This window comes from Pelophylax lessonae, assembly GCF_965119305.1.
Source record: "Pelophylax lessonae genome assembly, chromosome: 4".
In the NCBI taxonomy this organism is placed as follows: domain Eukaryota; kingdom Metazoa; phylum Chordata; class Amphibia; order Anura; family Ranidae; genus Pelophylax; species Pelophylax lessonae.
The window spans coordinates 513092950-513106870 of record NC_138771.1 but is presented as its reverse complement, the minus strand read 5'-3'; the positions used below and the strand labels follow the sequence as shown (position 1 = coordinate 513106870).

General features: G+C 40.9%; 1 protein-coding gene across 7 annotated transcripts in view; it reads left to right on the top strand.

Moving 5' to 3' along the window:
• CNOT4 (CCR4-NOT transcription complex subunit 4) overlaps nucleotides 1–13921 on the top strand; it is a 218867-nt gene that overhangs the window by 60762 nt on the left and 144184 nt on the right. For all 7 annotated transcript variants that reach the window (XM_082255051.1, XM_082255049.1, XM_082255046.1 and 4 more), the window contains exon 2: nucleotides 12707–12986. In XM_082255051.1, the coding sequence (XP_082111177.1) occupies nucleotides 12813–12986 (174 nt within the window). In that variant the 5' untranslated portion in view covers nucleotides 12707–12812. The remainder of the gene's footprint in view (nucleotides 1–12706; nucleotides 12987–13921) is intronic.

The window sequence follows — 13921 nt, the reverse complement described above, 5'->3', positions numbered from 1 at the left end:
GAGTCTTTCAGGAAGTCAGACTGTGCTCATAGATGGACCTCTGTGACCATTTCCAGGTGGATCAGACAGATGGTGGTTAAGGCCTATTCCATCAGAGGTTAGGTTCCTCCTTTCCCTTTCAAGGTGCACCCTACTAGAGTGCTTTAGTGTCTTCTGGGCCTTTCGTCATCAGGCGTCAGTGGCGCATGTTTGCAAGGTGGCCACCTGGTCATCGGTGCACACTTTTACAAAGTTTCTGTAAGTGGCTATGTTGGCATCTGTGGATGCTTCCTTTGGCCGCAAGGTTTTGCAGCATGCTGTTTAAGAGTACCTGATCCTCTTTGAGGGTGTATTGTTTTTTTAAGGTGTGCTCCAGTTTGGTTGAGCTCCTGTTGCCTAGTTGGCTAATGTTTTTATCTTTGGGATTTTTTTTTTTTTTTGTTGTTCCCACCCCTCTTGTTTAACACTGCTTTGGGACGTTCCAATGGTTATGACCACCAGGAGCTGTGTCCGTCAATGAACGAAAGAGAAAATGGGATTTCCTATAGATGATATGGTTTCTGCACTAGGACTTAATTAAGGCCACAGCCTACTTCGCATATCACAAAAATGATATGAGATAAATTGGAATTAAACAGAGCAATAGGTGGCGCTGTCTGAAAAATGCTGGAATTAGTATGAAAAAAAATCATATATGTATAAGTGTAATGTGTACAGTGCTCAATGTGCTGTGAAAGCACAAAATCCCCCTAAAAAAAAAAAAAAATAGATCAATAATAAACCAAAACCTCCTATGAACATAAAAATCCTATATATAATACAGTAAGCCAAATAACCAAATTATCATTGCACTATAATCAGGTAAAGTGCTTGAAGTGCAAAAAAAGTGACATAAATTGAATATATTAATCAAAAATATGTGACGATGTATATTATATAAAGGGCTCTACAAAGTGCAGAAAACTGTTAAATCAATATCAATTGATTCAAAAAGTTCATGAATCCATATAAAGTGACCTGTGCGAAAATACTTGCAAATAAACGCGATCTCTTGGTGTTAACCCGTGTAAGTGGGTCCACACATGCTCCCCCCTTTTAGGTCCGCACTCACCGAAAAATGGAACCTCTACGGGGGTCACAGCCACCAAACGGATATCTCCTTTGCCACCTTTTATGCACCGAGCCACAAGAATGGGAATGAGACCACCAACCAGACTACAATATATCTCATTCCACTTCAGTTCACTAAGTTGCTGGGGACACCCATCGCAGGGTTTGTAGAAAGACAGGCATCTCCTAGCGTGATTCCATATAATCAAGTTTTATTAGTATAAAAATATATTGCACTTACAAACAAGCAAAGTGTACAGGCAGAAAACACAAAAATAATTAATTTTCAATGATTTAATTTGTAAAATAACATTACAGAAAAAAAGCAATATACCGGGACCACAAAAACTGAACCGCGATAGAGCGGGGGTTTACTGTAATTGATATTGATGTACCATTGTGTTTTGCACTTTGTAGAGCACTTTATATAATCTGCATCTTGTCACATATTTTTGATCAATATATTACATTTGTCACTTTATTTTGCACTTGGAGCAATTTACATGATCATAGTGCAATGATATTTGGATTACTGGGTTATATATATGATTTGTATGTTTATAGGAGGTTTTAGTTTATTAATTTTCATTTTGTTTTTTGGATTTGTTTTGTGCTTTTCACAGCAGATTGAGCACTGTACACATTACACTTATTCATATGTTTGATTTTTTTCATACTTATTCCAGCATTTCTCATACTTATAGGCAGTGCCTCCTATTTCTCTGTTTAAATCCAAAATGTGATTTTTGCCTTACTGTAAAATCCATTTCTCTGGTGTTTGACGGACACAGCACTCACCCCTCAGTGGAGTTATTATTTTCCTGACACTGTAAGTCTGTAACAAAACTGAGTGGCTATAGCAGAGAAAGGGTGTATAACCCCCGGGACTGCCCATGGGTGTCGCCATATTTCTTTTCTACCTAGTGTCCTCCTTTAGGGGGCAGTATAACCCAATGGTTATGAATACCAGTAGCTTTGTCCGTCAATGAATATCCGAGAAATCGATTATACGGTAAGTCAAAAATCCAATTTTTAGATAAAAAATAAAAGTACCCTGTAAAAGAAAAGCTGTATCTACTTACCTATTCTGAAGTCGCTCTGTTCTGATCACATGATCTCTCCAGCCCCCGGCTTCATTGTAGGAGAGAGCAGCAACATCGGCTGTGTTTGTGCGATGAAGCCACCCAAAGGCTTTCTTTTATAGGACATCTGTTCTCGGCTGTCCTTCCTCTACACTAAAGCCAGCGCTGGGGCGCGATCATGTGACCGGACTGTAGAGCCCTCAGGATGGGTAAGTATAGACGACTTTCCTTTCACAAGATAGAATAATCTTCGAATGGGGTTGGAAGATTTTAGCATAGATCTTGACTGGAAATAGACTTTTAATATATTTCTCTGTGGCCTTTGTAATCTCTATTTTTGCTGTGGCCTCTATAACATCCAATATATTTTTGCAGTTTCCACCCCCTCCCCTATATATAAGGTCTGCTTCTTTCACATATGTTTAGTTTTAGGGCATATTCTGGTCTGACTGCAAGGTGGTGCCCCCTCTCTATATTGTGCTGACTCCTTTTTCTATGGGAAGATGCTTATGTAGAAAAAGTCGCTGCTCTCCTATTCACAGGGCTAAAAATAATCCACCATGTGGGCCTGTGAAAACGAAAGTCTGTTGTCTGTTTATATTTTTCTGTTACAGAGGAAGTCTTTTGCTTAAATTTTAAATTGAATAGGAAGAAACTTTAATACACCTCTCCATGAGCCTGTTCCAGTTTGCACACTAAAACATTGTCCACCAATAAAAAAAAAAAAAAAAAACTAGTAGGGAAAATGTTTTCAGCCTGATTGCCAGCACATCTTAATGGATAAGTTCACCTTTAAAAAATAAATAAGTGAAAAATAAATGCGCTTTTTTTTTTTTTGCATGGAAAAATGCTTATTTTTTTTTTGCCTGTAAAGGCAGTTGCCATTCATTGAATCAAAGGGATCTCTGAATGAATAATGTGGCTGTGCGGGGGAAGGCAGATGCTGAACATGTTAGACAATACATACAGTGCCTTGAAAAAGTATTTATAACTTTTGAAATTTTCCACATTTTGTCATGTTACAACCAGAAAATTTAAATATATTTTATTGGGATTTTATGTGATAGAACAACACCGTGGCACATAATTGTGAAGTGGAAGGGAATATGATAAATGCTTGTCAACATTTTTTACAAATATCTGAAAAGTGTGGCTTGCATTTGTATTTAGCCCCCTAAGGCTGGCCATACACCATACAATTTTCTTATTCAATTTCCTTTAGATTTACCTTCAACTATGTAGTGCAAGGGCCTGCCTGATTGCATACAAATTGAAAGTGTTCAGGTTTGAACTTATATTATATGGTTTTGGTAAATCTAAAGGAAAGTTGAACAAGAAAATTGTATAGTGTATGGCCAGCCTTAGTCAATACTTTTTAGAACCACCTTTCACTGCAATTACAGCTGCAGTTTTTTTTGGAATGTCTCTACCAGCTCTGCACATCTAGAGAGTGACATTTTTGCCCATTCCTCTTTGCAAAATAGCTCAAGCTCTGTCCGATTGGTTTGATAGCATCTGCAAACACCAATTTTCAAGTCTTGGCATAGATTCTTCTTTGATTTAGACACTCAGGACTTGCATGCAAGTGCTGGGTCTGATAGTCTCCACTTTCGAGGTTGTTCTGTTTGCTCAATTCCATACCAGACCTCTGCAAAGAAAGATTCTTGCCAAATGGAACGAGGATCTGCAGTCACTGAATAATCTGATCCTTTTTTGATTGCTATTACCTCGCGTAGGGTGTCTGAGTTGGCTGCATTGTCCTGTCGGTCACCCTACCTGGTGGTTCACAGGGACAAAGTGGTGCTACAACCCTGTCGGGCGTTCCTTCCTAAAGTTTTCTCGGGGGTTTCGATTGATTGAAGATATTGTGTTGCCGTCCTTATTTCCGAAACCAACACATCTTAAAGAAATTGCTCTACATTCCTTGGATGTAGTCAGGGCAATTCAAGTGTACCTGCCGGTGACGGAGTCGATTCGGAAATCCGATCGTTTGTTCTTACGGGCGGACCTCGTAAGGGGCAGGCCGCATTTGCTGCGACCATTTCCAAATGGATCATGCAGATGGTGGTGCAGACTAGGGCTGCACGATATTGGGAAAAAAAAGTACATTGCGATATTTTTTTTTCAACGATGTATATTGTGATATTGAGAGGAAATCATGGAAGTATTGTAGCAGCGCAGCCTTCTTCTGATTGTAATTGCAGATTGCACCATACAGCCAGGGCAGGCAAGGGTTAATGTTATTGTAGGGATTGACAGTGACAGTGTGGATTAGGCACAGTCAGGACTCAGTGGTGGCAGGAGGTAGAAGAACACAAGCCTGACATGACATCTGTCCAGTCCCACACGTACTGACTGGACTCTTCACTCTGAACTGTTACAATACAAGCTTGTTTCCAGTTCTTCAGTGTCAGTGTGCTGAGAGTCGCTGATTGGTTACAGGGAGGAGCTGAGCTCCTCACTCTAGGATCATATTACCATCAGCTGGAGAACTGGCTAGCTGCAGGCGGGCAGACTGAACGTGTGGGACGGATGTCGGGCTGTGTTCTGCTACAACCACTGTTAGTCATCCTGACTTCTCCCTGCCTAATGCCTATGCCTTACATCGTATCTTCGGCGATGTGACTATCGCACATGCCCACAGCACAATAGTTGATATCACATCGACTATCGTTCAGCCCTAGTGCAGACCTATTCTATTAAGGGTCAGATTCCAGATATCCCTGTTAAAGTGCATTCTACGAGGGCGCTAAATGTCTCTGGGGCCTTCCATCATCGGGCATTAGTGGTTCATGTGTGCAAGGCGGCTACGTGGTCGCCTGTACACACGTTCACAAAGTTTTTTATAAGGTGGATGTACTTGCATCTTCGGATGCTGTTTTTGCACGCAAAGTTTTGCAGGCTGCGGTGGCAGAGACTCCTGCCTCTTGAGGGTGTATTTTTTTTTCCCGGAGATGAGCTCAAGTTCCTGATTTAGCTCCTGTTTTGCTTGGTTGGCTATGTTTAGCCTTGTTGGGAATTGTATGCATTGCTGTTTTTTTTCCCCACCCCTCATGTTGATACGGCTTTGGGATATTCCAAGGGTCTAGAAGACTTGGAGCTGTGCCTGTCAGTGAATGAAAGAGAAAACTGGATTTTGTCTTACTGTAAAAACCTTTTTTCTGAGGTTTACTGACGGACACAGCACCGGCTCTCTGTTGGGTTGTTATGTAGTCTTCAGTTTTTACAAGCTGTCAGAAGTCCTATAGCAGGAAGTGAATGGTATACCCCCTGGGACTGCCTCAGGGACATAGCCAAAATTGTTTCCGCCTAGTCCTACTCCTGAAGAGAGAGCAGCATAAGCCCAAGGGTCTTTAAGACATGGAGCTGTGTCTGTCAGTGAACCTCAGAGAAAAGGATTTTGAAGTAAGACAAAAATCTATTTTTTTCCGCCACACATGGCAGTTAGCTTTTAGGCCAAAAAGTTAAAATTTTGGTCTCATCTGACCAGAGCAGCTTGTTCTACATGTTTGTGACCCCCATATGGCTTCTCGCAAACAGGACTCTTCTTATGGCTTTCTTCTTGCCACTCTTCCATTAAGATCAGATTTGTGGAGTGAATGACTAATAGTTGTCCTGTGGACAGATTCTCCCACCTGAGCTGTGGATCTCTGCAGCTCCTCCAGAGTTACCATGGGCGTTTGGCTGCTTCTTGCATTCAAGCTCTCCTTGCCTGGCCTGTCAGTTTAGGTAGAGGGCCCTGTCTTGGTAGGTTTGCATTTGTACCATACTCTTACAGTTTTCAGATCAGTGCTCCGTGAGATAGCTTGGGATATTTTATTATACCCTAACCCTGCTTTAAACTTCTCCACAACTTTATCCCTGACCTGTCTGGTTTGTCCCTAGGCCTTCGTGAGGCTGTTTGTTCCCTAGGGTTCACTGACAAACCTCAGAGGGCTTCACAGAACAGCTGTATTTTATACTGAGATTAGATTAAACACATATGGACTCTTATTTACTAATTAGGTGACTTCTGAAGGAAATTTGTTCCACTAGATTTAAGTTAGGGGTATCATAGTAAAGGGGGTTGAATACAAATGCATGCCACACTTTTTTCAGATATTTGTAAAAAATGTTGAAAACATTTATTTTTCCTTCCACCCTTCCACTTCAGAATTATGTGCCACTTTGTGTTGGTCTATCACATAAAATCCCAATAAAATGCATTTACATTTTTAGTTGTAACATCACATGACATTTCAAGGGATATAAATCTATACAGGTACTGTATGGATGTAACCTGTTCAGAAAAGTGAACCTATCCTTTAAAGCAACCCTGATGGGTTTAAAGAATGGTATAGAATAATAAGAGAAAGTTAACTTGCCTCTCTAGTGGCCCATATCTCTTTATCGTGCATTCCAAGACACAGGGCATCTTCATATCTATTACTATAGGGATATGCTGCCAACGTCTGCTGATTGGGCACTGGCAAAATTCAGGAAATCCTCCTCGCAGCCAGGCATAGCCCCAGTTTTTTTCTAGTGTCTAGAGCTGCATGGTTCTGGATAAAAAAAAAAAAATATTTTTTTTGCTTAATCACTTAAGCCCCGGAAGATTTTACCCCCTTCCTGACCAGGGGGTATTTTGAGATTTGGCACTGTGTGACTTTAACGGACAATTGCGTGGTCGTGCAACGCTGTACCTAAACAAATTTGACGTCCTTTTTTTCACACAAACAGAGCTTTCTTTTGGTGGTATTTGATCACCTGTGCGATTTTTTTTTTTTTTTTTTTTTTTTTGATCATGCGCTATAAACAAAAAATGAGCATCAATTTTGCAAAAATAACAATATTTTTCACATTTTTTTTTTATATGAAATTCCCCCCCAAAAAAATGTAAAAATCAAAATGTTTTAACATTTTAGGCCAATTTGTTTTATGCTACATATTTTTGGTAAAAAAATCGCAAAAAGTGTATTTTGATTGGTTTGCGCAACAGTTATTGTATTTACTAACTAAGGGAAAGATTTTTGTCATTTTTGTTTTTTTGTTTTTTTTTTTTTTTTTTTTTAACGCATAATGGCGGCGATCTGCGTTTTTTTTTTTTTTTTTTTTTTTTTTTTGCGAGACTGCGACATTGGGGCGGACAGATCGGACCCTTGACTGACATTTTTGACACTTTTGGGGTTACCAGTGACATTACTACAGTAATCAGTGCTATAAATATGCACTGTTACTGTAAAAATACACTGGTAGTGAAGGGGTTAACTTTATTTGAGAGGGAGGGGTTATGTGTGTCCCTAGGGGCGTGATTCTAACTGTGATTGGCTGTGGCTTGAGGTGTAAGAACAGAGATCAACGGTCCTACATGGCAGAACCGTATGATCACTATTCATACACAGGGGAGAATGACAGGCGGCTTGTTTACATCAGCCGCCTGCCTTTCTCCCACTGTCACGGATGATCGTGAGTGACTGGTGGACCTCGGGTCCGCCGGGCACATGCGCGGGGGGGTCCGTGACCGAGCGGTAGCGCGCCTCTGGCGGCGTGCGCTCGCTCCCCAGAGCCTCACAGGCTAGTGACGTACTCATACGTCACTTTGCCTGTGAGGGGCTGACCGCCGTAGTATGTGTACTTGCGGCGGTCAGCAAGTGGTTAAAAGTTCCCGATTCTCAGCGCAACATGATCTTTTTAAAAAAAAAAAATGAGCTAACTTTACTGTTTTTTTTTTAAAATTCAAGTTTATTTTTTCCCAAAAAACTGCATTTGGAAGACTTCTGTGCAAATACAGTGTGCACAGATTTTTTTCCTTTTAGACTTGCCAAAACCATATAATATGAGGTCAGGCCTAAATACTTTTCATTTGTATGCCATCTTGCAGGCCCTTGCACTACATAGTTGAAGGTAAATCTGAAGGAAATCTACCAACAAAAGTTGTATAGTGTGTATCCAGATTTAGTGCCGGTTCACATTCTTGCGGCTGTGGCGCACTGCTCCTTCATTACATGCGATCGGCTGTGCGGTGCGAATTCAGCCATACACTTTGGCTAAATTCGCACTGCACCCCCAGCAAAGTCGCACAGGACCCTTTTTTTCAGCCGCATCATATCGGATTGCACAGTAGTTCACACTTGTGCGATCCGATCCTGTGCGAACTGTAAAGATCGCACTGCAATATGCGATCAAATCAAACTGGGGGTGTCGTTAACATTTCATTGACACCCCCAGCGTATCGCATATGGCAGTGTGAACTGCCAGGGGTGCGTTTGCGATGCGGGAACAGGCTGCGAATTCGCAGCCTTCCCGCATCGCACAAGTGTGACCTGGCACTTACAGACGGAAGTTCATTTCTTTGATCTAAAAACAAAATGATACATTGTAAAACGTGTTTATAGTTATTTCCCAGCTTTAACAAGGTTGATAAACATTTGCCAGAGGCTCCTTCTTCTTTTTTTTTTTTTTTTTTTTTAAACTATTAATCGTGCTGCTCTACTAGTGTCTTAAGTTGATGATCATGTCTATGCAGTCCTACACACACATTGATTTTTAACTAGCTTTCCCAAGAATTGCACCAGTGTTTAGGAGATTAGCTTATCCAGATCTGTTGCCTACAGCAATTAACTAAAAGGAACGGTACCCAATATCTAGACTGGACATATGGGGACTGCCTGTAACAGTACTGATCAGTGGCCCGCAGCTGGGAAGTTCACATAACTGAAGGCCCTTGTGGCGAGTGGGGTTTGGACCCATCTCACTAGAAAAAAGATCCTGCAGCGTGGACTAGTGCGTGCCCTTGTGAAAATTCTGTTGGCTTTGGTACCCAATCATGGGGGGAGGGAAAGTCTCAGTGATTACTTTGGTTTGTAGAGATTTGACTGCTCTAGCATGTTAGGATATCTGTACCTTCTGTTTCACTGTGACAATGTGGTTTTAGAGCCTGACATACTGTGTACCCAAAGTGGTCTGTTCGTTCCATCTTAACCAGGACATTGTGTTACTAAGCCTCTGATGCGGGGGGACAAGGCTCTTCGGGCCTTAAGGGCTCATGCACACTGCATCTTAAAAAAAAAAAAAAACTGCTCCTACAGGCTTATGACGTGTTTTGCGCGCTCATTTTTTTTTTTTTTTTTTTTTTCTGCCTGGAATCTCCCCTCCATGTTAGCCAATGTGTCAATGCACACCATGACTTTTTTAGATGCGATTTGTGTAGTCAAGATTTAGATGAATCCAACAAATTGAAGATTGAAGGCACGTAGCACCTTTTAGTTGGAATACTTGTTTAGCACTTTACAGACTTATTTATTTATTCACTCCATCACGATTATATTGAAGTTCAAACACATCCCCAGCTAAAAGAATACGAAATCGTAAAAAAACAGCACTTTATTATTTTTTATATTTTTTATCATCACTTAGCACATGCATTTATTATATTTCAGCTACAATAAACTAGTTTGAACCCCTTTCACTTCTGAAGCGCGCCACAAACCCCCACCTTCAAAATACTGTATTAACTGGTTCCTGGTACCAGTACCGTGGTGCAGCATTAAGAAGTGACCCATACAGCCTCAGCGCAGGAACCACCCACATACACACAAGATTTAGATGAAGTCGCCTGATGTGAGTCATCACATACCTGCTTTGTGCTTCCTGAAGGCCCAAGGAAGAGTCAAGCAGCTTGCAAATCTAACTTTTTATGATATAGGTCAGCTTAGTTTTCGGTCTTAGGTCAGCTTATTTTTCAGTCTTATGGTGTAAAGGATAAGGTTCTACCATTTGCAGTGTTGGTGCTTTCTGGGTAATTTGACACCAGGCTTCGGTAGCTCAGGTTTGTAAGACTGCTATCTATTCTGGTTTGGTTGCTGACATCCCTGTTGTGATGGATATGAAGATACCCTGTGTCCTGGGATGTATGGATGTACGATTTTTGGTTTACCTTTAAAATCTTTTTCATGGAGTACATTACAGGACAGAAGAATTCCTTCCCCACTTCCTTTTGTTCATGGCTTACTGAATAACTTAAGTTATGCCTGGCTGGTAGGGGTTATGCCTGTGAGTGGATTTTCTATCGTCTTTGCCAGTGTCCAGTCACCTGAAGGTAACATCATACCCATGTTTAAATTAATATGAAGACACCCTGTACTTTACGAAAAGGATTTTAAAGTGTGACCAAAAATCTAATTTTCCTACCATCCTGCATTTTCGTGCTCTAGCCCCTATAAGTCTTTTTTTTTTTTTTTTTTTTTTTTTTTTTTAAGCATTTTACACTTCATTGGTGTCTGTTCCTCACGCCATGCTTTGGTTCCATTTTCAACTTCTACATTACTACAAAAATTCAGCAATGAAGGATTTGGAGGAATAAACCACAGCGTGTGCAGTAGGGAATTAGGAATCTGACACTCCCAGAAGTGTCATACAAAGGCTGCAATGCTGAAACAGAGGGATGGTAGATGACTAGGGCTACTTACAGGAGGGAGTATATTGGCTTTTACTACAGTAACATTTATTCTCATTGTGTTTTTTGTTTTTTATGACAAGGGTCGCTTTAAAGCAGGGTTCAACAAAATCCAGAGCTACACTGCAGCCCGTGGTCCGGATTCCACCCATGTAATTTAAAATACAGTAAAACCTTGGTTTGAGAGTAACTTGGTTTAAGAGCGCTTTGCAAGACAAGCAAAATTTTCAAATAAATTTTGACTTGGTTTACAAGCGATGTCTTGATATACAAGTAGCTTCAAGTCACAGCTGAGTATAAAAGAGAAGAGAGGCGCCTCTAAGTGTAGCAATATGGTTACATTTAATGAAGGTACAACATTTAGCAACTCACATGGTTGATGATTGGAACAGGCAAATCTAAGTATGCAGGCATCCAGGCTAAAGCTGTCCACATAGACCATCCTCTGCACCGCCATCTACGTCATTCCTTCCATGCTGCCCCTCGCTTTTAGATCCCTTTACTGCAGGGTGGTCTTCCCGGTCAGGATTACAGACTGGCAGTTGGCGGTGCAGAAGATAGTCCATGTGGACAGCTTTACCCCGGATGCCTGCATACTTAGATGTGCCTGTTTTATTCATCAAACATGTGAGTTGCTAAATGTTATACCTTCATTAAATGGAACCATATTGCTACACTTAGAGGCGCCTTTCTTCTCTTTGATACTCTGTAGCTCCTACTGGATTTTGCTTCTTATCCCCTTGTGGAAGGGGCTATTTGTGGAAGGGGCTATTTGTGGATGAACATTTTATGGTTATATAACCTATCGCAATGCTATAATCTTTTTATATGGACTATAAACTGAAGGACTTATGAATAAATGGTTGTGGAACGAATCATCTGATTTTCCATTATTTCTTATGGGGAAATTTGCTTTGATATAAGAGTGCTTTGGATTACAAGCATGCTTCCGGAACGAATTATGCTCGCAATCCAAGGTTTTACTGTACTGGCTAACTTGTTTTTCTAGCGGACTCCTAGATTCTAAGCAAATTTGTCAAGCCCTGCTCTAGAAAGAAGCTTTCCTTCCTCCATTTTTTTCTTGTAGAAGTGAAGTTCTGCCCAGGGTTTTTTTTTTTTTTTTCACACCCCTGTCTCAGCAGGGGATCCAAGATTGATTTCGCTACGGAGTCAGATTAGAATGAAAATGAATATGCAATGTCAGTGTCTGTTCCGTCTTTCTCCATTTGTGATGGAGAAAGAACAGTCCCATGTAATCCCTATGCCCTATGGGTGTTAGGGCGTAAGCCCACATGTATCTACCTATATGTGTCCAGTTCTGCTCACATGTATCTACCTATATGTGCCCAGTTCTGCTCACATGTATCTACCTATATGTGCCCACTTCTGCTAAGGTCTGTAAAAGCGGGCCATGTTGCAGCCCTATTTTGTTCAGTCCAATGAACCTAAACTGACACACATCTACTTGCATACAGCCACCTATAGATACATTGCAGTCCATTTTTGATCTGTCTAATCATGGGTAAAAAATAGTGGACTGATGACACGCCCATGTGAAAGGGGCCTCAAAACTAACCTTTAAAAGATGCCCATGCTTACCTTTAATAGTCAAAACTTTTTTTCTGTACTCCTCTGTTTTAGTTGCATTAACACACAAATGCTTCTTTTCCCATTCAAGTTTAGGTTAACGCAGTGTCTTTAAATCCTACCTGTTTTGCTGCTAATGCCTTTACTGTGGAAATTAGAGTAAACTTACAAATTGTAGCTTACATCAGGCAAAGGCCCTCCACCCTTCACCCCTTTTGTGACGTTTTTAGATCCTGGCAATTGGCTTCTCAGGTGCTGAACACTGCGTCCTGCAGAGGAGGGGGAAAGAATCACATGTTCCCCCAACCTGGAAGTGCTGGGTGTTTTTCAAGGGCTCTGGTTAGTGAACAGAGTAGTGGGGGAGTGTGAGCAAGGGAATAGTAGCAATGGAGGTGGATTCTTAAGTTTTGTGTTACTTTGCCCTTTTACTAAATGTAGTTCATGAAGTTGTGAATTTTGGGTTTTGTGTATTATATTTATAGCTAATATTTTTGTTTGTTTCTCCTTTTTTCAGATCGCTGCATCCAACAGATTTTAATTTCACTAAGTTATTCTCAGCCTGGAAAATACCAATTTTTTTGTTTTCATTTCTACTCCTGTGTTTCTGGGATCCTGTCAAGATGTCACGCAGCCCTGACGTGAAGGAAGATCCCGTGGAGTGCCCTCTTTGCATGGAGCCTTTGGAGATAGATGACATTAACTTTTTCCCTTGCACATGTGGATATCAAATATGCCGCTTCTGTTGGCATCGTATACGCACAGACGAGAACGGGCTCTGTCCCGCATGCAGAAAGGTCAGCTTTGGGAAAATTCTGCTCTGGGCCTTAAAGAAAGCCTGTATTAAGGAAGTCATGGAGGCCGTCATTGCTAATGTCTTCATAAAGATCTGGCGACCTGGCTGTCATTCTAAACCATCAACTTTGTTGATTTCCATCTCACTTACCTGGAAAACTATGCAATCAAGGAGTTCTGACATACAGAAGATGCATATTTGTTCTTGGTCAGTGTCCCAGAAAACACAAAAACACAGACAGCCAGGAAGCTAGTAATTTCTGAAAAAGGGCAGCAGCGGCAGGCTCCATATTTCTTGCATGACAGGTTCTCTTTAATCATCTTGCATTCTGTGGAGCAGGTTAATGGCATAAAACCTTATTATCTACTTAAAGAGGAACTTCACCCGAGGGTTTGAATATGAAGAGTCAGAAGCTACAAAAACTCTTAAGGGCTTGTTCACATGTATTAATTATGAAGAACGATGTAATGCACATTAATGTTCCTATAACTTTTATGATGTGTATGACGTGTTTATGAAACCTTGAAAAAGTTTTAAGAATGCTTAATGCCCATGAAAGCATTGCTTTTCTAGTGGGAAGTGATCTAGAGGAAATTGTATACTTTTAAGGTGCATGTAGGTTGTGGTATATTAGGCTTTTTTATTAATTTTGTATACTTTGAGCATTTATTGCCAGAAGCAAATCCTTGTTTAGCCAAAGGAGCCTCTGCTCCTACCTGACAATGTCCGTATGGATGACTGTCTTGATGCTTTTACCTGCACACAGAAGCAAATAGTGTTACCACACAGCTGCTCTATACAAGCCTGAAGTGGCTGTAGCTGCATTCTGGGATACAGGAACCTCCACCGCCTCTCTCCCAGTGCCCAGCTTGCACTGCATAAATGCTTCACTACACTAACATTCAAGAAATCGCAATAGGCGTATTTTGATTGGTT